We start from the raw sequence: 26,760 nt of genomic DNA on the forward strand, positions 1-26,760 counted from the left end.
CTGGAAAAACTAAGCAGGAATTATTAAAATGTAGAAGGAAGGCCGGGCGCTGTGGCTCACATCTGTAATTCCGGCACTTTGGGAGGCTGAGGTGGGAGGAATGCTTGAACCCAGGAGTTCAAGACCAGCCTAGGCAACATAGTCAGACTTCGTCTCTACTAAAAATAAAAAAAACTAGCCGAGGCCAGGCATGGTGGCTCACGCCTGTAATCCCAGTACTTTAGGAGGCCGAGATGGGTGGATCACTTGAAGTGAGGAGTTCGAGATCAGCCCGAACAACATAGTGAAACCCTGTCTGCTAAAACACAAAAATTAGCTGGATGTGATGTTGTGCACGCCTGTAATCCTAGCTACTCAGGAGGCTGAGGCAAGAGGTTTGCTTGAACTGGAGGCAGAGGTTGCAGTGAGCTGAGATCGCACCATTGCACTCCAGCTTGGGTGACAGAGCGAGGCTCTGTTTCAAAAAATTTAAAAAAAAACCAAAAAAGTAACCAGGTGTGTGTGATCCCTGCTACTTAGGGGGCTGAGGCAGGAAGATGGGTTAAGGCCAGGTGGTCAAGGCTGCAGAAAACCGTGATCAAACCACTGCCCTCCAGCCTAGGTGACAGAGCGAGACCCTGTCACCCCCCAAAAAAAGTAAGATAAAAAAAGTGGATTATACATTGCATGTACGCCTTATACAGAAAGATGAACCAATGGCCTATGCAAACACAAGCCCTTGGCCATCTAAGAGCAGATCAGGGAACCAATGTACACTGACATGTTTTAAGTGAAGATGAAATATTTATTGGGAAGGGAGAAAAAACAGTAGCTGGCATCCATAGCAGCTTCTCCAGGTGAGCGGTGCTGGAGAGGTATATAGGACTCTGTGTGGCCCGTCACAGAAAAAAAATAAAAGAAAATGTTTACATTTGAGGTAATGCATTTTAATAATTCTCTACCTAAACCAAAGTCAGTTACTCAATCAACAAATCACATTAGATAAAAGGGCTATTAAACTATTTGTTTCTCCACCAGGCACAGTGGCTCACACCTATAATCTCAACACTTTGGGAGGCCTAAGTGGGAAGATTTCTTGAGCCCAGGAGTTGGAGACCAGCCTGGGCAACACAGCAAGACCCTTGTCTACAGAAAATGAAAAAACTAGCCGGGCATGGTGGTGTGCACTTGGGAGCTACTCAGGAGGCTGAGGCAGGAGGATCACTTGAGCTCAGGAGTTCAAGGCTGCATTGAGCTACGATGGCACCACTGCAGTCCAGCCCAGGAGACAGAGTGAGACCCTGTCTCTAAAAATAAATAAATAAATAATCTCGGCATTTCTCATCCTAATTGCATCTAATGGTTCATCATCCTCTTTGGCCCTAATCCACATTTTTAAAACTCTGGTTGGAGTCGCTGTGCTGGGAGTAGCGGAAGCCATAGAAAAAACATAAACTTCCCAGAGCACCCATTTGACTCTCAAGTTAGGGGAAAATATGCTTTATAGTAAAATAAACATGGATATATCATGGAATCGAATGTAAAATTAACATTAGTATTAAAAATAGAAGTTGAAGCTTCAAAGCGAGGTCGCAGTTGGGGTGGGCAGCTGCAGGCTAGAGCTGGACATCCCATCTCTTCAGGCTGGAGGGATGGTGGGAAAGTTGGAGAAACATGCCCCATCAGGGTCCAGGTTACTGCCAGCTGCCCAGCCATCTCCTACCCACTCCCCCTGGGAACCCGCAGCACAAGGGCTCCTGGGGTGCTGCCTTGTGAGCCTCACAGGTGACACCAGAATCCACTGCTGTGGCCAAGGTCACCGGAGGGCAGACCTCACTGGGAGATGCCACACCTTCCAGTCCAGGCCCCTTGAGCGGGGCCAGGGGTGGCTCTTGCCACCATCCTGGGAGAGGAAGAAAATGACCTGCTCTAGATCTCACTTCCAGCAGTATTTGCCTCAGATACCCAAGCTCCTCCCTACCTTGAAAGGCTAGAAAACACTGACAAGGCCAGATGTAGTGGCTCATGTCTATAATTCCAGCACTTTGGAGGGGGGCCGAGGCAGGAGGATCTCTTGAGCCTAGGAATTCAAGAGCAGCCTGGGCAACATAGCAAAATGGGATATTTATTGACACATGCTCTGTGCATTCCATCTGAGTCATTCATGGGAAGATCAAATAAGGTAATGGATGAATAAAGCTTACTACACAAGAACTCATGACAAGAACACCTGTCATTAAAATCCACTCTGAGCCAGGCTGAGCAGGGCTCACCCTTAGTCCCAGCAACTTGAGAGGCTGAGGTGGGAGGATCAGTTGTGCCCAGGAGTTCAAGACCAGGCCTGGTGGCTCACACCTATAATCCCAGCAGTTTGGAAGGCCAAGGTGGGTGGATCTCTTGGGCCCAGGAGTTGGAGACCAGTCTGGGCAACATGGTGAAACCCTGTCTTCCACTGAAATACAAAATTAGTGGGGTGTGGCAGCATGGACCCGTACTGCTGGCTACTTGGGAGGCTGCAGTGGGAGGATCGCTTGAGCCCAGGAGATCAAGGATGTAGTGAGACATGATTGCACCACTGCACTCCAACCTGAGCATCAGAGTGAGATCTTATCTCAAAAAAAGACCAGTCTGGACAGTAGAGTGAGACCCCAGTTTCTAAATAAATAAATTTTTAAGCCAGACGCGGTGGCTCATGCTTGTAATCCCAGAACTTTGAGAGCCTAAGATGGGCAGATCACTTGAGGTGAGAACTTCGAGACCAGCCTGGCCGACATGGTGAAACCCCATCTCTACCAAAAATACAAAAATTAGCAGGGTGTGGTGGTGGGTACCTGTGGTCCCAGCTACTCGGGAGGCTGAGGCATGAGAATAGCTTGAACCAGGGAGGCAGAGGCTTCAGTAAGCCAAGATCGCACCACTGCACTCCAGCCTCGGTGACAGAGCAAGACTCCGTCTCAAAAATAAACAAATTGTTTTTTAAAATCCATTCCCTACTACAGTGTGGGCCTCAAAGATTCATTCATCCAATAGGTAAAAACTGCAACTTTTTGGGCACCCATAACCTGGCCCAGGTATTTCATTGTTTCCAACCTTTACGACATCTTTCCGACAATCCAGTCAAAGAGGTACTGTCATCCTAATTCTCAGATGAGAACCCAGAAACTTAAATAACTTGTCAAGATCCCCTACATGTTAAGTGTCAAAGCCAAGATAGGAAGCCTCTAATTCTAAAACTCTTGCTTTTGATGCTAATCTGAAGCTAACTTTTTATCCATTCTCAAAACACGGTCCTGCTGGAGAAACAGAGCCATTCACATCTTGGGAAACTATCACATATTAGATGTGCTGCACTCAATTTAAAAATAGACCACACATCATCACCGATTTCCAAATGACAGCAGACGGGCTGTCTTATTAAAATACTCACCACACCACACAATAGGGAAAAAAAGATTCATGACCTGGTCATGGCTCCTGGATGTCTGAAACCATCAGAAACAGAAGTTGTGGTCTGGGAGAGTACATCCTTTCCTTGGCTCTCAATATGAGGAACTGGTTCTTTTTTTTTTTTTTTTTTTTTTTTTTTTTGAGATGGAATTTCGCTCTTGTCACCCAGGCTGGAGTGCAACCTCCGCCTCCTGGGTTCAAGTGATTCTCCTGTCTCAGCCTCCCAAGTAGCTGGGATTACAGGCACCCACCACCACACCTGGCTAATTTTTGTATTTTTAGTAGAGACAGGGTTTCACCATGTCGGACAGGCTGGTCTCAAACTCCTGACCTCAGGTGATCCACCTGCTTCGGCCTCCCAAGTGTTGGGATTATAGGCGTGAGCCACCGCGCCTGGTGAGAAACATTTTCAATGGAATTTTTTAGAAGGATGTGTAAGGAGAAAGTTGGGGTTTTTGTTTTTCCTCCTAGAAGAAAATTCTCATGAAGTAGTTCATTTGAGACCAAGATCCTGGTGTTACTAACTTCCTCCTCAACAGCAGGTCAGCAGTAAAGAGGAAAATGCAGGCATCAAGCAAACCCTGTTTGCGTGACTTTCCTCTCCTTCCTTAAGGCTCCCTGAGGCCCACTCAAAACGAAAGCCAAGGCCACTCTAAAGGGTTTAAGAGGCCTGGCACAGGCTCATGCCCGTAATCCCAGTACTTTGGGAGGCCGAGGCAGGAGGATCGCTTGAGCCCAGGAGTTCGAGACCTGAACCAATGTATACTTTTCATGTACTAATTTATGATTTTACCTACGATTCCTGTCTTCCCAAAATGCATAAAACCAAACTGTAACCTGACCATCTTGGGCACACTTTCTCAGGACCTCCTGAGGCTGTTTCTTGGGCCATGGTCACTCATGTTGACTCAGAATAAGCCTGGGCAACAAAAGACCTCCATCTCTACAAAAAGCTACACAAATTACCCAGGTGTGGTGGCATGTGCCAATTGTCCCAACTACTAGGTGTGTGGATCACTTGAACCCAGGAGGTTGAGGCTGCAACGAGCTATGATCGCTCTACTGCATTGCAGCCTGGGTGACAGAGCAAGACCCTGTCTCCAAAAACAATTAATTAGAAATACAAATAATTAAAAGGTTTCAAGAGCAGGCATTATGGGCAGCAACCCAGGCTGGAGTCAAAGCCCCAGATTCTGTCTCCTGAAATATCTAAGGAATCCACCCAGCTGCCTCCGTTTCCCAAACAGCATATAGGGTCATCTGAATGTGAGCAGCAGAACAGTCACCAAGACAAATTTTGGACTTGAACAAAACCATTAGGGAGTCCTTAGCCCCATTTCCATGCTACAGAGGCTGCAGGACCACAGCAGACTCAGGGTCCTGGAGACGCAGCTCCTTCAGCCCCTACTCATCTGCTCAGGGAGCTAAGACCACCTAGGATAGGCTCACCGGCTTGCCCAGGGAGGCTCACACCCAGATCCAGTCAGCCAGCCAAGGACACAGACTATTTGGAGAGAGAGAGGTTGTCAGCTCCCCTTCTGGGACCATCTACCTCCAGGGCAGAAAAATCAATCTGCTATAGATTAAAACAAAATGAATCTTGAGGGAGAATAGAGACTTGTTAATTTACATTAATATATAATAAGAATAAGGGGGAAGGATGGGAGAGGGGTAAGGGATAAAACACTACACACTGGGTACAGTGTACACTGCTTGGGTGACAGGTGCACCAAAATCTCAGAAATCACCACTAAAGAACTTACTCGTATAACTAAAAACCACCTATACCCCAAAAACTACTGAAATAAAAATAAAGTATTTGCCAAAAAAAAAAAAAAGAACAGCTAATATTGACAGAGCATGACTATGTGGCAGGTGATGTTCATTATCTAATTTACCTTATTTAATCCTTCAGACAAACCTAGGAATAGGTCCCTTTAAGGTTCATTTTACAGACAGGGAAATAGAGGATCAGAGAGGTTAAGTAGTCTCCTCAAAGTCACACAGCTGGGAAGTGGAAGAGCTATGGTTTGAATCTGAATTCATCCAATACTAGAGTTCATGGGTTTAACTACTGCATTACTGAATTTAAAGATGAATCTGCCTCCCAGGGAGTTGGTTCACTGGACGACTAAGGAAGTGCAACCCTCATGCTATACATCCAGCAGTAAAGAGAAAGAAAGCTATTTAAACTCATTGGCAATAAAATAACTAGGTTTTACACCAGGCGTGGTGGCTTTCTCCTGTAATTCCAGCACTTTTCGGGGCCAAGGCGGTAAGATCACTTGAGCCCAGGAGTTCCAGACCATCCTGGGCAACATAGTGAAACCCTGTCTTTACAAAAAATAAAAAAATAAAAATAAAAAAAAAATTAGCCAGGCATGGTGGTGGCACCTGTAGTCCCAGCTACTTGGGAGGCTAAGGTGGGAGGATCATTTGAGCCCAGGAGGTCGCGCTGCAATAAGCTGTGATTGCACCAGGGCACTCCAGTGTGGGGGACAGAGTGAGACCCTATCTCAAAATAAATAAATAAAAGAAAAAGAAAAGGAAGATACATTTTAAATAATTACCTTCTGAGCCTATTAGCAAAATAGTCTTTCGGCCAGGCGTGGTGGCTCACGCCTGTAATCCTAGCACTTTTGGAGGCTGAGGTGGGCAGATCACAAGGTCAGGAGATCAAGACCATCCTGGCTAACACAGTGAAACTCCGTCTCTACTAAAAATACAAAAAATTAGCTGGGTGTGATGGCGGACGCCTGTAATCCCAGCTACTTGGGAGGCTGAGGCAGGAGAATGGCGTGAACCTGGGAGGCAGAGCTTGCAGTGAGCCGAGATCGCGCCACTGCACTCCAGCCTGGGCGAAAGAGCAAGACTGTCTCAAAAACAAAACAAAACAAAACACACAAAAAATTCTTTCAATGTTATTCAATGCTGGCAAGGATGTTATGAAACTATTATATGTCACTGGGATCAACTGGTCACCAAGGCTAGAGTTCGGTGGTGTGATCATCACCCCTGGCAACTTGAATTCCTGGGCTCAAGCGATCCTCTCGCCTCAGCCTCCCAAGGAGCTGGGATTACAGGTGCATGCCACTGTGCCCAGCTAATTTTTAAAAACAAGTTTTGGCTGGGCGCAGTGGCTCATGCCTGTAATCCTAGCACTTTGGGAGGCAGAGGCAGGCAGATTGCCTGAGCTCAGGAGTTCGAGACCAGCTTGGGAAACATGGTGAAACTCCCTCTCTACTAAATATAAAAAATTAGGCCAGGTGCAGTGGCTCACACCTATAATCCTAGCACTTTGGGAGGCTGAGGCAGGCAGACTGCCTGAGCTCAGGAGTTCGAGACCAGCCCAGGCAACATGGTGAAACCCCGTCTCTACTAAAATACAAAAATTAGCCAGGCATGACGGCATGCGCCTATAGTCCCAGCTACGGGAGGTTGAGGCAGGAGAATCACTTGAACCCGGGAGGCAGAGGTTGCAGTGAGCCAAGATCACACCACAGTACTCCAGCCTGGGTGACAGACTGAGACTCTGCCTCAAAAAAAAAAAAAAAAAAAAAAAAAAGACCGGCTGCAGTGGCTCATGCCTGTAATCCTAGCACTTTGGGAGACTGAGGCAGATGGATCACCTAAGGTCAGGAGTTTGAGACCAGCCTGCCCAACATGGTGAAACGCTGTCTCTACCAAAAATACAAAAAGTTAGCTGGGCGTGATGGCAGGCACCTGTAATCCCAGCTACTCTGGAGGCTGAGGCAGGAGAATCACTTGAAGTCAGGAGGAAGTTGCAGTGAGCCGAGATTGTGCCACTGCACTCCAGACTGGGCGACAGATCAAAACTCTTGTCTCAAAAAAAAGACAAAAATTAGCTGGGCATGGTGGCGGGCAGCTGTAGTCCAAGCTACTTGGAAGGCTGAGGCAGAAGAATAGCTTGAACCCAGGAGGCGGAGGTTGCAGTGAGCGGAGATCGCACCACCGTACTCCAGCCTGGGTGACAGAGCAAGACTCCGTCTTGAGGGAAAAAAAAAGAATGAAAGGGCTGATAGGATGATGAAAGCTGAAATGTTTAAACAGAAAGAAGTTGTATCTCCTTTACCTAAATATTTTATGAGAATGGATATTGTATCTGACTGGGGAATATTTCCCCTGCCTACTATTGGAAAACAGAAAGCACGTAAATCCCCTCCTCAAGCAGTATTAATTGGACACGTCAATGTCCAAACTGAGCCCACACAGCGTAGAATAGAAGCTGCAGTGCTCGCGTGTGCTGGCATGAGTGAATTCTGTTTGACAGCCCTGTGCGGAATGTAAACCGGAGCTATGGCAAGAGCTTGCGAGCGCCTCCCAGAGATGAGGTGACTACTGGGACTTTGGACAAGTGCGTTTCCACTTGAGGGGCATTTACTACCTTGCCATGGGGTATTAACCAAAGCTACCCCTATGACTGATATGACTGAAGAACAGGAAATTATTTTTTTCAGGCTTTTTTTGTTTTGTTTTTTTGTTTTGACAGGCTCTCACTGTTATCCAGGCTGAAATGCAGTAGCGCAATCACGGCTCACTGAAGCCTTGACCTCCAGGGCTCAGGCAACCCTCCTGCCTCAGCCTCCCAAGTAGCTGGGATCACAGGCACACACCACCACACCCAGCTAATTGCTTTTATTTTTTGTAGGACAGGGTCTCCCTTATGTTGCCCAGGCTGGTCTCGAACTCCTGGGCTCTAGCGATCTTCCCATCTTGGCCTCCCAATGTGCTAGGATTACAGGTGTGAGCCACCACACCCAGCTAGAAGGACAGAAAATAATCTTGAAGACTGAAATACCCAGGACATCTTGGGTGATGTCAAGGAAACACGAACAGGGATGACAGTGTCCACAAGAGTTCCCTAATATGACAGAAATCGTTTATACAGGATGGCATTACCTGGGAAGGCAAGGAGGGGGTACTCACATGAGCAGGGAGCCTCTTTTCCCCTAGGACTGACTCTGGAACTCTGATGAGCAGCCAGATTCTGTAGCACCCAACAAACAGCTCTCGCCTGACCAAACAGGAGCTGCTGGGTTGGTGGCTAGAGTTCCAAGGTGAACGATGCCTCGCTTGGAAAGATGCCAATCTGATCAAAGATGGTAAAAACAAATCAGCTCTAAGGGCCGAAATGCATGTTGTTTTCCCAGCAGTGATGGCAGAACTGAACAGTGTAAAACCCCCTGTATATGTGCAGGGCTTTGGGTGCCAGTTTACCCTCCCCTTATGGGCGGTGGTCAACAGCCTGGCCATACATTTAGACAGGAGGGCAATGGAAACCTGACCTATTAAACAGACATTTATTTGGGACACAGCCCTATAGAAAATGAGGGGTAGGCTGGGTGCAGTGGTTCATGCCTGTAATCCCAGTACTTTGGGAGGCCAAGGCAGATGGATCACCTGAGATTAGGAGTTCGAGACCAGCCTGGGCAACCTAGTGAAACCCTGTCTCTACTAAAAATACAAAAATTAGCCAAGCAGGGTGATGCCTGCCTGTAGTCCCAGCTACTTGGAAGGCTGAGGCAGGAGAATCGCTTGGACCTGGGAGGTGGAGTTTGCAGTGAGCTGAGATCACGCCACTGCACTCCAGGCTGGGCGACAGAGTGAGACTCCGTCTCGAAAAAAAAAAAAAAAAAAAAAAGAAAAAAGAAAAAAAGAAAACGAGGGGTGCATTAAAGTCGGACCTGTTAATGCCCATCAGAAGAGCCTTCTAGGTTTGGAAGGTGACAGGAATCAACAGGTAGATATCAACAGGTAAATATCCCACATGCTCCCTTGAGGTGGCCACCTGGGTCCGTGAATTGAGGGGATACGGGCCCTGCAGCGGCGCAGAGATGGGCTGGATCTAGCATGCTCCTCCGCACCCTCTCGGGTGCATAATGCCAGGAAGAACTGTTCCATGTGCCAGTGAGAGAGACAGACACTGCATAGGGCGGTGGGGTAGATTCCCTGGTAGGAGGCTCTGAGCATAGCTGGCAAGTGAGACTGAGGCTGGTAGCCCTGGGGGCTACAACTGGGTCTTGAATAGATGCTGACTTGGAGTGGGCTTTGCTTCCCCAGTGGAAAGTGCAAATGCTCAGGGTGCCAGAGCCAAACCAGAACAGAAGACACCGCGTGTGTTTGGATGGCTGTCATTTCTTCAGACCACAGAACATGCTGTATAGCTCATAATGTCCAGCTACAGGCTGGACAGAGACAGCCTCCGCAGAGCAATAGTTTGATAAAGAAACGAAACCACGGCCGGGTGCGGCGGCTCACGCCTGCAATCCCAGCACTTTGGGAGGCCAAGGAGGGTGGATCACTTGAGGTCAGGAGTTCGAGATCAGCCTGGCCAACATGGCGAAACCCCGTCTCTACTAAAAACACAAAACTTAGCCAGGCGTGGTGGTGGGCACCTGTAATCCCAGCTACTTGGGAGGCTGAGACAGGAGAATTGCTAGAACCCGGGAGGTGAAGGTTGCATTGAGCTGAGATCTTGCCACTTCACTTCACTTTTCAGCCTGGGAAAAAGAGCGAGACCCTGTCTCAAAAAAAAAAAAAAAAAAAGAAAAAAGAAAAAGAAAAAAGAAATGGAACCGCTCTCCCGTTTTGTGGCCATCACCCAAGGCGGAGTGGCCCAAATTAAGTTCAATACTTTTGTGACTTAGGACCACAGCAAGAACCACAAAAGGCATTTTTATGCATCTTCCCACATTTGCAGAAAGAGAGATTATGTCTTCCCCTCTTACCAAAGAGCTGAGGCAAAAGCCTAAGTTCAGGTTGTGTGAGGACACTATAAAGGCCAGCAGATGGCAAAGTGGTCCAGGTTTAAAGGAAGAAATATGTCATCTACACTGAACACGTGCAGGGGGAAAAGTCTAATGGCACAACTGTCCACGCCAGCGTTCATCCCAGCCAGGCTGTTACCATTAGGCTAACACTGGACAATGACCACAAAAAGATCCTTGAATGGGCCAGGTGTGGTAGCACACGCCTGTAATCCCAGCACTTTGGAAGGCCAAGACAAAAGCTCAATCTCTTGAGCTAAGGAGTTCAAGACCAGCCTGGGCAACACAGCAAGACCTTGTCTCTCCTAAAAAAAAAAAAATTTTTTTTTTTTGAGATTGAGTCTTGCTCTGTCGCCCAGGTTGGAGTGCAGTGGCACAATCTCGGCTCACGGCAATCTCCACCTGCCAGGTTAAGGGTTCAAGTGATTTTCCTGCCTCAGCCTCCCAAGTAGCTAGGACTACAGGCATGTACCACCATGTTTGCCTAATTTTTTTTTTTTTTTTGAGACAGTCTCACTCTGTCACCCAGGCTGGAGTGCAGTGGCACAATCTCAGGCTCACTGCAAGCTCCGCCTCCCGGGTTCACATCATTCTCCTGCCTCAGCCTCCCAAGTAGCTGGGACCACAGGCACCCGCCACCCATGCCCAGCTAACTTTTTGTATTTTTACTAGACATGGAGTTTCACCGTGTTAGCCAGGATGGTCTCGATCTCTTAACCTCGTGATCTGCCCGCCTCAGCCTCCCAAAGTGCTGGGATTACAGGTGTGAGCCACCGCGCCTGGCCCATTTTTGTATTTTTTTTGTAGAGATAGGGTTTCACCGTGTTGGCCATGCTGGTTTCAAACTCCTGATCTTAAGTAATCCATCTGCTTTGGCCTCAAAAAGTGCTGGGATTACAGGTGTGAGCCACCACACTCGGCCTCTACTAAAAAAAAAAAAAATTTAATTAGCTGGGCGTGGTGGCATGCACCTACAGTCCCAGCTACTCCAGAGGCTGAGGCAGAAGAATCGCTTGAACCCAGGTAGTCCAGGCTGCAGTGAGCTATGACTGCACCACTGCACTCTATCCTGGGCAACAGAATGAGACCCTATCTCAAAAGAAAAAAAGAAAAGAAAAGGCAAATGCTTGGCTGGGTATGATGGCTCATGCTTGTAATCCCAGCACTTTGGGAGGCCGAGGCGGGTGGATCACCTGAGGTCAGGAATATGAGACCAGCCTGGCCAACATGATGAAACCCCATCTCTACTAAAAATACAAAAATTAGGCCGGGCGCGGTGGCTCAAGCCTGTAATCCCAGCACTTTGGGAGGCCGAGACGGGTGGATCACTAGGTCAGGAGATCGAGACCATCCTGGCTAACACGGTGAAACCCCGTCTCTACTAAAAAATACAAAAAACTAGCCGGGCGAGGTGGCGGGCGCCTGTAGTCCCAGCTACTCAGGAGGCTGAGACAGGAGAATGGCCCGAACCCGGGAGGCGGAGCTTGCAGTGAGCTGAGATCCGGCCACTACACTCCAGCCTGGGCGAGAGAGTGAGACTCCGTCTCAACAAAAAAAAAAAAAAAAAAAAAAAAAAAATTAGCTGGGCGTGGCCAGGCACAGTGGCTCAAGGCCTGTAATCCCAGCACTTTAGGAGACCAAGGCGGGTGGATCACTTGAGGTCAGGAGTTCGAGACCAGCCTGTCCAACATGATGAAACCCCATCTCTACTAAAAACATACAAATTAGCTGGGCGTGGTGGCGCATGCCTGTAATCCCAGCTACTCGGGAGGTTGAGGAGATCCAGGAGAATCACTGGAACCCGGGAGGTGGAGGTTGCAGTGAGCCAAATCATGCAATTGCACTCCAACCTGAGCAACAGAGCAAGACTCTGTCTCAAAAAAAAAAAAAAAAGAAAGAAAAAAAAAATCCTTGAATGGAAAGCCAAATCTCACCATGTAGGAGATGAAAGAGGCAAATACAAGAAAGAAATAATTAACAGATGCAAGAATAAAGTAATCTTATATACAAACTTTCCTTATATCTGCTAAAATGGAAAGAAGAAAAAAGTAGAACTGGCAGCTGAAAGGCTGGCTGTCTGAAGTGGAGAGACGAAGGCAGGAAGGGGTGGCTCACCTGCCTCCCCCAGTATGTGCCCACACTCAACCTGGGAGGCACTAAGGAGTGTCCCCATGTGCTAGTCCTGTTTTCCTGGTGGATCTGGGGAAGGAGGGTGGGGACGATGATGGTATGACTATAATTCCTGCTGAGGGATGAGTACACTGGTATAATGACTGTGATTTTTTCCTTCTTCCCAATAGCAGCTCAATGGCACTTACACTGCCACTAAAAAGGATGTGTAGGTTATGAAGCAACGTGGAAAACTGCTAATGAGCCAATGTTAAGTGGAAAAAAACCAATTCCAAAAGCACATGCCTAGCTGCTCAAAAAAATTAAAAATTGAATTACCATATGATCCAGCAATTTGGGTATATACCTGAGAGAACTGAAAGCAGGGATTTCAACAGATATCTGTCCACCCATGTTCACAGCGCAGCATTATTCACAAGAGTCATAAAGTGGGAGCAACACAAGTGTCCATCAGGTGAATGAACAAAAGAACGTGATCCTGGCCAGGGGCAGTGGCTCATGCCTGTAATCCCAGCACTTTGGGAAGCTGAGGCGAGCAGATCGTTTGAGGGCAGGAGTTTGAGACCAGCCTGACCAACATGGAGAAACCCCATCTCTGCTAAAAATACAAAACTAGCCGGGTGTGGTGGCACATGCCTGTAATCCCAGCTACTCGAGAGGCTGAGGCAGGAGAATCACTTAAACCTGAGAGGCGGAGGCTGCGGTGAGCCAAGATCGCACCATTACACTCCAGCCTGGGTGACAAGAGTGAAAATCTGTCTCAAAAAAAATACAGGCTGGGCGCGGTGGCTCAAGCCTGTAATCCCAGCACTTTGGGAGGCCGAGGCGGGCGGATCACGAGGTCAGTAGATCGAGACCATCCTGGCTAACACGGTGAAACCCCGTCTCTACTAAAAAATACAAAAAAACTAGCCGGCGAGGTGGCAGGCGCCTGTAGTCCCAGCTACTCGGGAGGCTGAGGCAGGAGAATGGCGTAAACCCGGGAGGCGGAGCTTGCAGTGAGCCAAGATCCGGCCACCGCACTCCAGCCTGGGCGACAGAGCGAGACTCCGTCTCAAAAACAAAACAAAACAAAACAAAAATTAGCCAGGTGTGGTGGTGCATACCTGTAATTCCAGCTACTCAGGAGGCTGAGGCAGGAGAATGGCGTGAACCCGGGAGGCGGAGCTTGCAGTGAGCCGAGATTGCGCCACTGCACTCCAGCCTGGGCGACAGAGCGAGACTCTGTCTCAAAAAAAAAAAAAAAAAAAAAAAAGAATGTAGTATCTACACACAGTGGAATGTCCAGCCTTAAAAATGAAAGAAATTCTGAAACTTGCCCCCACAGGGATTAAGCGTCAAGAAAGCATATGCTAAATTAATGAAGCCAGCCTTAAAAAGACAGATACTGTAGGTTTCCACTCCTGTGCAGTACCTACAGTTGTCAAAAGCACAGACAGCAGAATGGCTGCCAGGGCTGGGAGGAGAGGGGAGTTAGTGTTTAAGGGGAAAAGAATTTCAATTTTGCAACATGAAAAAAATGCCTGGGGGTGGGTGGTGGTGATGGTTGCACAATAGTGTGAATGTACTGAATCCCACAGAACTGCACTCTTAAAAATGCTTAAAATGGTAAATTTTATGTTATGTATATTTTAAAATTAAAACATGAAAATTAAGATAAAATCATATGCCTACTAATTACAACTAAATTATTTATTATTTATTATTTATTTATTTATTGAGATGGAACCTTGCTCTGTCGCCCAGGCTGGAGTGCAGTGGCGCTATCTCAGCTCACTGCAAGCTCTGCCTCCTGGGTTCACGCCATTCTCCTGCCTCAGCCTCCCGAGTAGCTGGGACCACAGGTGCCGGCCACCACGCCCGGCTAATTTTTCTGTATTTTTTTAGTAGACACAGGGTTTAACCGTGTTAGCCAGGATGGTCTCGATCTCCTGACCTCGTGATCCGCCCGCCTCAGCCTCCCAAAGTGCTGGGATTACAGGCGTGAGCCACTGTGCCCGGCCTATTTTTTATCTTAAGTTCTGGGATACATGTGCAGGACATGCAGGTTTGCTCCATAGGTAAACGTGTGCCATGGTGATTTGCTGCACCTGTCAACCCATCACCTGCGTATTAAGCCCTGCATGCATTAGCTATTTATCCTGATCTCTCCCACCCCCCACCCCTCACCAACAAGCCCCAGTGTGTGTTTTTCCCCTCCCTGTGTCCATGTATTCTCGTAATTACAACTAAGTTAAAATGCATGTCCAAGAGAAGTTAATGGAAAGGACACCCAATGGGCAACCGCTGTGTTGGGCAAGATGGATGATAATAAATGGCTTCTGTTTCTAATCCACTCCACACCAGCTCCTTTGCAGATACCGCATGGATTGCTATGTGCCTGGCACTTTGCAAAGGATAATATACAAAATCCTCAAGACTAACAGGTAGGTATTGCTATCTCAGTGTTACAACTGGACTCTGAGGTTCTGATGGGTTAAGAGACTTGCCCAAGGTCACCCAGCAGATAAAAAGTGGCTGGGTGGCCAGGCCCAGCACTTTGGGAGGCCAAGGCGGGTGGATCACCTGAGGTCAGGAGTTTGAGACCAGTCTGGCTAACATGGCAAAACCCCGTCTCTACTAAAAACACAAAAATTAGCCAGGTAGAGTGGCACGTGCCTGTAATTTCAGCTACTCAGGAGGCTGAGGCAGGAGAATCGCTTGAACCTGGGAGGTGGAGGTTGCAGTGAGCCAAGATCCCACCACTGCAAGATCCCATCCCATCCCAGCCTGGGCAACAGAGTGAGACTCTGCCTCAAAAAAAAAAAAAAAAAAAAAAAAAAAAAAAAAAGTGGCTGGGAAAAAACCCAGTTCAGCTGACTCCAAAGACAGTACATTCTCTTCCATGTGGCAATCCCCCTCAAACCACCACCTCACCCAGCCCCACCCTCACCTGGACATAAATGACTATCTTTTTTTTTTTTTTTTTTTTTTCTGAGACAAGGTCTCGCTCTGTCACCCAGGCTGGAGTGCAGTGTTGCAACCATAGCTCACTGCAGCCTTAAATTCCTGGACTCACGTAATCCTCCCACCTTAGTCTCCCACGTAGCTGCGGCTACAGGCGTGCATCACAATGCCCAGCTAATTTGTTTTTATTTTTTGCAGAGATGGGGGTCTCACTGTATTGCCCAGGCTGGCCTCAAACTCCTAGGCTCAAATGATCCTCCTTCCCTAGCCTCCCAAAGTGTTAGGAATACAGGCATGAACCACCATGCCTAGCCATAAATGGTTTTCCGAAGTTTCAAAAACAAGGCCGATTAGCTTCCCTATTGATAAGAAAGCATTTCTTCCAGATTTCATGACCAACATAGACAAGAGCAATGCCCCCACTGGGGCTGACGCAAGAGGGGGGCCCAGCCCTTCCAGAGAGCCCCGGAGCACCTCACCCAGTCATTCTCCCATGTCCTCATCCACCCCTCCTACAAACTTCAATGACGAACGGGGCTCCCCAAACCCCTCCCAGTGCCACCAGCCCCATACCATGTCCTGGGGTAAGAGGTGGGAAGACAGCAGCATCTGTGTGCCCACCTGAGCCCTCCCCCGACCTCTGCCAGTAGCTGCCCAACAGACAAAAGTTCAAAATGTGAGGCGCTGTGTGATCTCAGAGAGCGAGCGAGCAGTCCTGGGCTGGGAACGGGCTGCGGAGGGCAGGGATTGTTGTTGAAGATAAAGAGGGAAGAGTTTGTTGGAGAGGGAAAGTAAGAGCATTTCTCCTCCTGAGCTCCAGAAGTTAGCCCAGGAGGTTAGGGGTGGGATGCGGTGGGCTGCCAGTTCATACAAGTTGGGGAACGGCAAGCAGGAAGGAGGCTGGGGTCAATGGTCCAGCAGAGATCACCACGGACTCTGACATCTTTGCCTAAAGTCACCCAAGTGGCAGAACAGGGCAGCTTCCTTGCAAAGATGACAGCACTCCCCAGCGTCCCCAGAAAACACAGAAAGACATTCCTGTTTATCTGCAGTGGGCTGAATGGTAGCCCCCACAAAGCCAGGTCTTAACCCCCAGGACCTGGACATTATCTGGAAAAAGAATAATGTGGAAAATGGGTCTTTGCTGATGTAAGTAAGTTAAGGATCCTGAAATGATTTCTACCTGAATTATCCAAGGGAGCCCTAAATCCAAAGACAAGTGTCCTTATAAGAGATAGACAGAGACCCAGACACACGGAGGGGATGCCCTTGTGAAGACGGAGGCAGAGACTGGAGTGATGCAGCCACAGGCCAAGATACGCTGTAGCCTCCAGAAGGAAAAGCAAAGAAGGATTGTCTCCCTACAGCCCCCAGAGGGAGTGAGGCCTTGCTGACGCCTTAATTTTTAACTTCTGGCCTCCAGAACTGTGAGAGAATACTTTTTTTTTTTTTTTTTTTTTTTGAGATGGAGTTTCGCTCTGTCACCCAGGCTAGAGTGCAGTGGCGCAGTCTAGCTCACTGCAACCTCTGCCTCCTGGGTTCAAGAGATTCTCCTGTCTCAGCCTCCCAAATAGCTGGGACTACAGGCACATGCCACCACGCCTGGCTAATTTTTGTATTTTTAGTAGAGACGGGGCTTCACCATTTTGGCCAGGTTGGTCTCGAACTCCTGACCTCAAGTGATATGCCCACCTCAGCCTCCCGAAGTGCTGGGATTACAGGCGTGAGCCGCCACACCCGGCCGCTCTTTGGAGCATTTTAGATGTCAGACATTTGGATTTGGAATGCCCAGTTGGTAAGCATATAATGCAAATATCCCAAAATCCAAAATCCAACCCATTTCTGGTCCCAAGCATTTTGGAGAAGGGATATTTAACCTGTACAGCCTCCCTCCAGGATAAAAAATCCCAAAAAGGTCCACCCCTTTCTGCATCTCCTCCTCCCCCACCCTACTCCTGGCACCTCCCACTCTTCCGGCATTTTCTCTAAGTGGAAGCAATTTCCCCCAATATGAGTGAAACAGAAGCCAACCGAAATACCACTTTAGAAATGCCGCACCCTGAGGCCGGGCGCGGTGGCTCAAGCCTGTAATCCCAGCACTTTGGGAGGCCGAGGCGGGCGGATCACAAGGTCAGGAGATCGAGACCACAGTGAAACCCCGTCTCTACTAAAAATACAAAAAATTAGCCGGGCGCGGTGGCGGGCGCCTGTAGTCCCAGCTACTCAGGAGGCTGAGGCAGGAGAATGGCGGGAACCCGGGAGGCGGAGCTTGCAGTGAGCCGAGATCGCGCCACTGCACTCCAGCCTGGGCGACAGCGTGAGACTCCGTCTCAAAAAAAAAAAAAAAAAAAAAAAAAAAGAAATGCCACACCCTTCGCTCTGATCACTCCCCCTGTGCTCAGAATGTAATAGGAAGGCTGGGCACGATGGCTCACGCCTTTAAACCTAGCACTTTGGGAGGCCAAGATGGACGGATCACCTGAGGTCAGGAGTTTGAGACCAGCCTGGCCAACATGGCAAAACACCGTCTCTGCTAAAAATACTAAAAATAGCTGGCCATAGTGGCGCATGTCTGTAATCCTAGCTACTCGGGAGGTTGAGGTGGGAGAATCGCTTGAACCTGGGAGGCAGAGGTTGCAGTGAGCTGAGATCACACCGCTGCACTCCAGCCTGGGCAACAAAGTGAGACTCCATCTCCAAAAAAAAAAAAAAAAAAAAAGAAGCAAAAAGAAAGTAATAGGAAAAGGGACCCATTTCCAGGAGTCCTGACCCTTATCCGAGGTAGTGCGGTTGTCACTTCTGGGGAGGGAGGGGAGTTTCATGCATATCCAGCCAGTGCAGCTGGAAGGGGAACATTCACAGGCCCCAGGGACTGTGCTGGCCCTCAGGGAGGCGAGGGTGGCCCATTATTTTGGTAGGACCCACAGCAAGCCACAGTGTTTAGCTGCAATTAAAAAAAAAAAGGGTGGCAAGGGGTTCCTGGGTTTTTTATTGTTTCCATCTTGAAACTGGCAGCATTTCTGATATGATTGCCGGGGATTTCCACCAACCAAATTAAAGACAATTCAGTCTTAGCGTTAACTGTAGGGAGAGAAAGGTGGCGTTTTGCAACCTTCGCTAATTATGAAACACTGTCACCAGTACCAAGATGATAATATTTTCCTCCCTCTCAAACAAGCCAGGCTCTGCCATCCTCCCGTGGACAGGGCCCTTCCTTGTCTCATCCATCCTGGGGCATTGCTTCTAGGACCATCTTCTCTAACAGCTTTGCTGGGAAACACGCTTGTCCCCTGGGGAATAGCTGAAGCCACCCTCCTGGCTGAAAGAGCTTTTTTTCTTTTTTTTTCTTTTTGAGATGGAGTCTCACTCTGTTGCCCAGGCTGGAGTGCAGTAGCACAATCTCAGCTCACTGCAACCTCCACCTCCTGGGTTGAAGTGATTCTCCTGCCTCCACCTCCCGAGTAGCTGGGATTACAGGTGCTCATCACCATACCCAGATAATTTTTTTTGCATTGTTTTGTAGAGACAGGGATTCACCATGTTGGCCAAGATGGTTTTGAACTCCTGACCTCAAGTGATCCGCCCACCTCGGCCTCCCAAAGTGCTGGGATTACAGGCGTGAACCACCTCGCCTGGCCTGAAAGAACTTTCTGAAGGCCCCACATTAAGGAAACATTTGCTGGGGCCCCAAACCCCACCATCAGGCCCACACCAGCAGCTGGCCTCAGGGAGGGAGGGAACTGCTCTCTACACAAAAATGGTTTTGAAAATAACCCAGCCAAAGGGGAATTGCTTCATCCGTTGCACATTCACTTCTCCCTTTCACTGTGCAATTGAAGAAAAACAAGGTGAAGCAGGAACCGACTCTCACCATCACCACTCCCACCCCCATGAATTCCATCGGACACTCTTGTGCGACAGCGGACTGGCTCTGGGTGCTGGCCTCCAACCATTGGTGGACTGTCCGTCCTGTGAGCCCCCCAGGGGCCGATGCCCTCCCACTCTGCCTGCTCTGTTCTTAGCATAGCCCCTGAGCCCCCGTGGGATCTCAGGAAATACTTGCTAAACATAGTAGCGGAGGAGAAACGGAGCCCACAGCTTAGTGCAAAGACCCGGCGGCGTGGACTGAGGCTGCAGAAACGCAGAAACGCGCTTTTCCTGCTAGAAGGGGACATCCGCGTGGTCGGGAGTACCTCTGGGGCACGTGCCCTAATTCCAGAAACATCTAAGTGAGCAGTGTGGCCAATGTAGTCTGTTTCTGAACATGGGCTGAGGGGTGTGGGAAGTGGGGCTCAGAAGGAGGCTAGCTTAGGTGTCTCTCGAGCAGGCAACTGGGTTGTTGTGTTATATTTTTCAGAGATGGGGTCTTGCTCTGTCACCCAGGCAGGAGCGCAGTGGCACTGTAATAGCTTACTGCAACCTTGAACTCCTGGCTTCAAGTGATCCTCCCGTCTGGGCCTCCCAAAGCTCTGGGATGACGGGTATGAGCTACCGCTATCAGCCACAACCGGGTTTTAAGAGCACTCCTCCAGCCCACTCCAGTGTCTTCCATCATTCTGTGCAAGTACCAAAAGAGGACCAAGCCCAGGAAGCCGCCAGCAGGCCTCTCACCAGCCAAGATGGCTGGAATCCTAATATCAAGAAATGAAACTCCAGCAGGCCATGGAAATGCTAAGGGGTTGGCATTTCTGCTCTAGAGAGAGCCAAAGAGAAAGCTCTATTTATATCTCCTTGCGTTTGGTCGCAGCCTCATCAACCAAAAGAACCTTCCGCCCCACTCAACACATCAATCAAATTGGGGAGGGGTGTGAATGGCAGCAGCGGGTGTTACAGAGGAGTCTCAAGGGTATCTTAGAGGATGCCTCTGAAAAGTCGTCCCCTCCAAATCCCCCCAAGATAATTACTAGGATATTCTCCTTACCCCGCCAGCAACGGCACCCCCAGATGATTAAACGCGCTGGCGTCGGAAAGAGCTGGGATTCTGGAGGAGCTACTTGTAAACTGTGTGGGTTGGTGAGTTATTTAACTTTTCTGAGCCTTCATTGCCTTAACTGTAAAATGAAGACAACACCACTCAGTTCCTACGGTTGTCCAACTGAAATCACCTAGGTAAGAACGACCAGTTCTTTGGGGAGTAATGTCCTATGGTACCGTTCAATAGACAAGAACACCAAGGCACCGTCAAGCACTCCTGGAAGAAAGCAGGGGGTTAGTCCTTGGTCTTAAAGTCCCCAGGGAGCAGTAAACCTTCCCCTCCGAGAGCCCTGAGTGAGGAAAAATAGCCCCTTCCCACTCCAACCCACGGCACACCCGCCCCACATCCACGCGCGGCTGTGCCCAGCATTTCAGAGGTGGGACTTCTCAGGAGGCAGAGGGAAGGCCCCCTTAATGGAGTCTGGTGGGGTTCAAGATCCGCAGGTCCCTCCTTCCAGGGAACACCTACACCAAGTGAGAGCTGGCCCATCAGCTCCGCGCTCCATCCGCAAACTGGGCAGATCCCAGGGGGGCCACGCGAGGAACCTGCATCTTGGCCGCTCCAGGGCGCCCCCACCCGCGACCCCGGAAATCTCGCCCCTACCTGCTTCACTCTCGCCCCACCCAGAGCGCACTTTTGGGACCTCCCAGCGGCCCTTCCCCGGTTCTCTGGACCCCCGTCTTCCCGCCCCGCAACGCCCCCATCCTGGTGCCCACGAAAGGTCGTGCCAGTTCCCCTCTTCTCTATCTCAAAGGAAGAGGTGCAGATGAGGAAGCCTAAATAAAAACAGGAAACTCGATTTTTTTAAAAAAGCCTCATTCAGGCTGAATTACGGGTAAGAGTATTTTATAAAAAAGTCCGGAAATGCAAAGCTGGGGGCGGTTTTGCCGGCGTAACCCCGGCTCGGCCGCAGATCCGGAGCTGATCTTGCCTGCGCCGCTGCAGCAAACGCGGCGAACAGCGCGGGCGGCCTGGGACGGGGAGGCGGGGCGCGGGTCCACAAGTCGGGAGGAAGCCCCGGAAACGTCCACCCTGGTCCCTCTGCAGCTCCGCTCCCCACTTGCCCGGGCTGGGAAGGGCGCACAGGACCCGGGCGCCGGCGAACTGTGCGCAGCCCTCTCTCCGCGCCAGGGCACTCGGGGGACACCGCCAGCGCGCCCTCTGTGGACCCAGCCGCCGTACAGAGGAGGTCCCTGGTCCTCTCGCCAGCGCTCGGAGCGGGCGCACGCGCTGAGCGCTTCCAGTTTCCTCTTGCCTCGGCCGGCGCACGGGAGGCCGCACCTCCGCTGGGAGCTCAGCCGAAACCCAGCCGCCCGGCCAGGCGGGCAAGGCGCGCAGTGCAGGCGCCGGAGAGCTGCACGCGCCCCTCTCGGCGGGCCCACGGGGGACGGCCCCGGGCCTCTAGGGCAGTCCCCGCTCAGGTCCCAGCAGCCCGGCCCCCGGGGCTCCCAGGGCCCGGCTCGCTAGACGCGGGGAGGTGCCCAGGGCCAGGGCGCATGGGCTGTGTGTGCCGGAGAGACGCCCGCCAGCCAGCCCCGCGGCCCCGAGCGCAGCCGCGGCTCCCAAAGCCCCTGGCCGCGGTCCTCTTCCCACCTCCCCTGATGCAGCCAGCGGCGATCGCTTACCTTCCTGGCGCAGCTGGCAGGGCTGGGCGACTCGGCTCGCGGCCGCTCGGAGCGACGGCGCTGGGCGCGAGTGAGCCTCGAGGGAGGGAGGCGGGGCGCGGCGGGGCGCCCCGCCTGCCGCCAGCCCGCACACTCCACTTCCCACTTTGTTTCCTTTTCACTTACAACAGGAAAAACAACAGGTCCCCCAGGGCCTCGCCTTCCCCCGCCGCCCACACCCCCAAGCTCGCCTACTGCTAGAGGGGCATCATCCCAGGTGCCTCTGGAAGCTGCACCTTGCCCTTCTACAAAACAAGTTTTCTTTTTATGCGAAGGAAAACGACCATATAAAGGTCCTAAGCGCCCCTAAGCGCTCCGCCTTCACGCAGGAAAGAATTTCAACAGCAGCGGGAGAAAGGCTGAGAGCGGGAGAGAGAGAAGGGGTAACCTGCCAGCTCTAGGCACCCAGGGACCCCAAGCACCACTGCGAGGTGACCAGTGTTGGGGCTCAGGACACACACCCAAAATATGACTGTGGGAGACCAGCATGTGCCACCCCAAAATATACTTCTTCAGCATATTTTGAAGGGATTATTCTTAGAAACTGAAGGCATAGGAGTAGCTCTGAAAAGCTGTCCTTTTGTAAAATGATTTATATATATAAAGAAAATCTCCAGGCTTGGCACTGTGGCTCACTCCTGCAATCCCAGCAGTTTAGGAGGCCGAGGTGGCAGGATCGCTTGAGCCCAGGAATTCGGGCCAGCCTGGGCAACATAGGGAAACCCCTGTCTCTACAAAAAATTTAAAAATTAGCCAGTCGTGGTGGTGCACACACTGTAGTCCCAGCTACTCAGGAGGCTGAGGTGGGAGGATGGCTTGAGCCAGGGAGATGGAGGCTACAGTGATCCATGATTGCACCACTGCACTCCAGCCTGGGAAGCAAAGTGAGACCCTGTGTCAAAAACAGAAAAGGAAAATCTCCATTGGTAAAGTATTAGTATCAGGCAGAGGGCTGCTCAGAGCTAACTTTTCTTACCTGAAAAATTTTATCTGCATAAGAAGACAAGCTTCATTCACCGTACCCTCTTCTCCCCTCACTCTCGCTTAACTTGTGTACCACGTCCCCAGGATCCCAAGCCTCTATTTTTTTTTTTTTTTTTTTTTGAGACAGAGTCTTGCTCTGTTGTCCAGGCTGGAATGCAGTGGTGCCATCTCAGCTCACTGCAACCTCTGCATCCTAGGTTCAAGCAATTCTCCTGCCTCGGCCTCCCAAGTAGCTGGGATTACAGGCACACGCCACCAGACCCAGCTGATTTTTGTGGGGTTTTTATGTTTTTTGTTTTGTTTTGTTTTGTTTGTTTTGAGAAGGAGTCTTGTTCTGTTGTCCAGGCTGGAGTGCAGTGGCACCATATTGGCTCACCACATCCTCCGCCTCCTGGGTTCAAGCAATTCTCCTGCGTCAGCCTCCCAATTAGCTGGGACTACAGGCACACACCACCATACCTGGCTAATTTTTGTCATTTTCAGTAGAGGCAGGGGTTTTGCCATGTTTGCCAGACTGGTGTCAAACTCCTGACCTCGTGATCCGCCCTGACCTCAGCCTCCCAATGTGCTGGGATTGCAGGCGTGAACCACCACACCGACCCGAGCCCCTATTCCTTTCTGAAGGAATGTTTCCTGTCCCTTGTAGGATGTTATATGAGCTTTACTCATCTGATCCTTTGTCCAGTCTCATATTTTGTGGGATTCCCATGCATAGGTCGTAGTTACACATGCTTTTTCTCTTGTTAATCTCTCTTATGTAAATTTAATGTGTAGCCCAGCCAAGGAATTTAGAGGGTAGAAGGAGGCCACTCCCTCCTCCCCTACAGCAGGCATGAGTGAGAGGCTGGGGGAGACAGCCCAGGGCCTAAGTCCCTCCTTGCTCAGCCCTGGGTTGACAGCAGCGACCTCCCAGCTTTGGTGGACCAAGAGCATGGGGGTGGTGGGTGAGCCTATCCCTGAGATTACAACAGTGGCTTCATATCCTTCCAGGATAGGGTGAAGGGTGAGCCAGTCAATTACTTAGTGAAACAACGGCTTAAAGCACCCTCTTCAATCCAGCCTGGGAGGTAAAGGAGCTGTTATTGGTCCCTTGGATGGATGACGGATTTGAGGCTTAGATAAGGACTTTTTCTTTTCTTTTCTTTTTTTCTTTTGAGATGGAGTCTCGCTCTGTCGCCCAGGCTGGAGTGCAGTGGTGCGATCTCAGCTCATTGCAACCTCTGCCTCCCGGGTTCACGCCATTCTCCTGCCTCAGCCTCCCAAGTAGCTGGGACTACAGGCGCCCGCCACCTCGCCCAGTTAATATTTTGTATTTTTAGTAGAGACGGGGTGTCACTGTGTTAGGATGGTCTTGATCTCCTGACCTCGTGATCTGCCCGCTTCGGCCTCCCAAAGTGCTGGGATTACAGGCGTGAGCCACCACACCCGGCGAGAAGGACTTTTTCTCCCCAAGAGATGCCTGGGCCTCTCAGGACCACCTTGGGCCCTGTGCCTGCTGGCTCCAGAGGCTGCAACAAGCAGAGGCCCAGGTCAGGCATGATGGCTCGTGCCTGTAGTCCCAGTACTTTGGGAGGACGAGGCTGGAGGATCACTTGAGGCCAGGAGTTTGAGACCAGCCTGGGTAACATGGCAAAACCCAGTCTCTACAAAAAAATAAAAATAAAAATAGAAAAAATTAGCCGGTGTAGTGGTGTGCACCTGTAGTTCCAGCTTCTTGGGAGGCTGAGGTGGAAGGATCACCTGAGCCCTGGAGGTCGAGGCTGCAGTGAGCCATAACTGTTCCACTGCACTCCAGCCTGGGTGACGGAGTGAGATTCTGCCTTGAAAAAAAGAAAAAAAAGAGAGACAGAGAGAGGCCCAGAGGCCATTATTCCAGCCAGGAAAGGGGAGAGGGCTTGGGTAAGATGGAGTGGCTTTCTAAATTGTCCCGGGTTTTTGTTTTTTGTTTTTTGTTTTTTTGTTTTTTGAGACAGGGTCTTGCTCTGTCACCCAGGCTGGAGTGCAGTGGCATGATCTCGGCTCACTGCAACCTTGCCTCCTGGATTCAAGCGATTCTCATATCTCAGCCTCCCAAGTAGCTGGGACTGCAGGTGTGTGCCACCATGGCTGGTTAATTTTTGTATTTTTTAGTAGAGACAGGGTTTCACCATGTTGGCCAGGCTGGTCTGAAATTCAGACCTCAGGTGATCTGCCCGCCTCAGCCTCCAAAAGTGCTGGGATTACAGGTATAAGCCACTGTGCCTGGCCTGGTCCAGGTTTTCTAAGATGCAGGCTACAGGTTCTGTATTCTCCAGTGGACACTTGCAGAGGAGCCAGGAAGGACCATGGGTGTCTTTTGGAAGGAACGTTGGACCTGTCCCCAGGAATGCACACTAACATCCTTCCTGGGGTAGGCTCACAGCCTCATGCCTACCCCAGGCTCCGATCACTGGGCCTTAGCAGCAGTCTCTAGCCTGCTGCAAGGATGCCAAGAGCCAGAAGAGAAATGGACATTTCAGAAGGAACTCTAACGACCGAGCGAGCAGCCTGTCCTGAGGCTTCCTAACACCTGGCCCTAACCATGCTTTTGCTAGGCTGCACTTTCAGTGCTGCTCTCTGGTCTTTAGAGTTTGTTGCAAGAAAGAGCCAAATGAGGAATGGTTTTGCATCTTCCAAAGGAATTCTTCATTGAATATGTATTTGCTGACAGCAATTCAAATCGTGCTTTTTACTATGCAAGACGCTGCCAGGAGAATGAGGCATGCCAAGTTGCCAAGCACTAAGATGTGCCTTACATATTGTTCTCTTTGATCCCCGTGAAGGAAACCAGAATATGTCCCCCCAAAATATACCTCTTTGACATAAATATTTTTGAGCTGAAGGCAATTAAGAAGCAGCAAGCAGATGAAGAGATCTTTCTATCCTCTCCCCCTTTCTTTTTTTTTTTGAGACGGAGTCTCGCTCTGTCGCCCAGGCTGGAGTGCAGTGGCCGGATCTCGGCTCACTGCAAGCTCCGCCTCCCGGGTTTACGCCATTCTCCTGCCTCAGCCTCCCCAGTAGCTGGGACTACAGGCGCCCGCCACCTCGCCCGGCTAGTTTTTTGTATTTTTTAGTAGAGACGGGGTTTCACTGGGTTAGCCAGGATGGTCTCGATCTCCTGACCTCGTGATCCGCCCGTCTCGGCCTCCCAAAGTGCTGGGATTACAGGCTTGAGCCACCGCGCCCGGCCTCCTCTCCCCCTTTCTGCCTGTTAAATAAAATTTGCAGGAAGCCATTGATTGGGACAAGACCCCTGTACCGGGTCCAGCAGACCAAACCAATATGGAGTCACTCATGCTAAATGAAACTAATTAACTTAAGAGTATATACATGTAGCAAATAGCTGAGTTTTTGTCAGTTACAACAGCTGAGCTTTAGTAGATCTTAGGTGGCCAACTGATTCAAACAAAGCAAACACTGTAACCAATTAAGCTCTATAGCTTACTTCTGTTTTCCATCCACAAACACTCTATGTTGCTGACTGAAGCCCCTTGAACCTGTCCTGGTTCTGTGGGACTCCCAATTTTAGACTCATGAATGGGCCAGGGTGACTCATGCCTGAAATTCCAACATTTTGGGAGGCTGAGGCTAGAGGATCAAGACCAGCCTGAGCAACACAGTGAGACCTCATCTTTACAAAAAAATAAAACATTAGCCAGGCATGGTGGCATGTGCCTGTAGTTTTAGCTACTTGGGAGGCTGAGGTAGGAGGATCACTCGAGCCCAGAAATTCAAGGTTGCAGTGAGCTGTGATCTCACCTCTGCAATCCAGCCTGGGTGACAAAGTGAGACCATGTCCCTAAAAATAAGAATAATAATAAGAAGTAGA

The 26,760-nt window shown here is 50.1% G+C and overlaps 2 protein-coding genes across 8 annotated transcripts in view; one reads left to right on the forward strand and one right to left on the reverse strand.

Moving 5' to 3' along the window:
* LOC105478978 (phosphatidylinositol-4,5-bisphosphate 3-kinase catalytic subunit delta) overlaps positions 1-26,760 on the reverse strand; it is a 101,440-nt gene that overhangs the window by 54,501 nt on the left and 20,179 nt on the right. For 2 of the 7 annotated variants that reach the window (XM_011736749.3, XM_011736725.2), the window contains exons 1-2: positions 21,891-21,969; positions 8,374-8,536 (exon numbers count right to left, since the gene is read on the reverse strand). The exons of 2 other annotated variants lie outside the window; for them this stretch is intronic. The gene's annotated coding sequence lies outside the window, so the exon portion shown is untranslated. Of the gene's footprint in view, positions 1-8,373; positions 8,537-21,890; positions 21,987-26,760 lie in introns of those variants that run through there. 3 more of the 7 variants (XM_011736746.3, XM_011736733.3, XM_071101130.1) reach the window with 3 other exon arrangements.
* On the forward strand, positions 19,254-21,083 carry LOC105478967 (putative uncharacterized protein PIK3CD-AS1). The gene is made up of 2 exons (XM_011736714.3): positions 19,254-19,519; positions 19,674-21,083. Exons 1-2 carry the CDS (start codon positions 19,281-19,283, stop codon positions 19,936-19,938), a joined length of 504 nt encoding a protein of 167 aa, XP_011735016.1. The 5' UTR covers positions 19,254-19,280; the 3' UTR covers positions 19,939-21,083.

The sequence above is a fragment of the Macaca nemestrina genome, chromosome 1, assembly GCF_043159975.1.
Source record: "Macaca nemestrina isolate mMacNem1 chromosome 1, mMacNem.hap1, whole genome shotgun sequence".
Taxonomy (NCBI): domain Eukaryota; kingdom Metazoa; phylum Chordata; class Mammalia; order Primates; family Cercopithecidae; genus Macaca; species Macaca nemestrina.

Coding starts and splice junctions, on each gene's coding strand:
- LOC105478967 (XM_011736714.3), top strand. CDS start 19,281: ATGCCCTCCCACTCTGCCTGCTCTGTTCTTAGCATAGCCCCTGAGCCC. Junction 19,520..19,673: donor CTAATTCCAGAAACATCTAA/GTGAGCAGTGTG, acceptor TCTGTCACCCAG/GCAGGAGCGCAGTGGCACTG.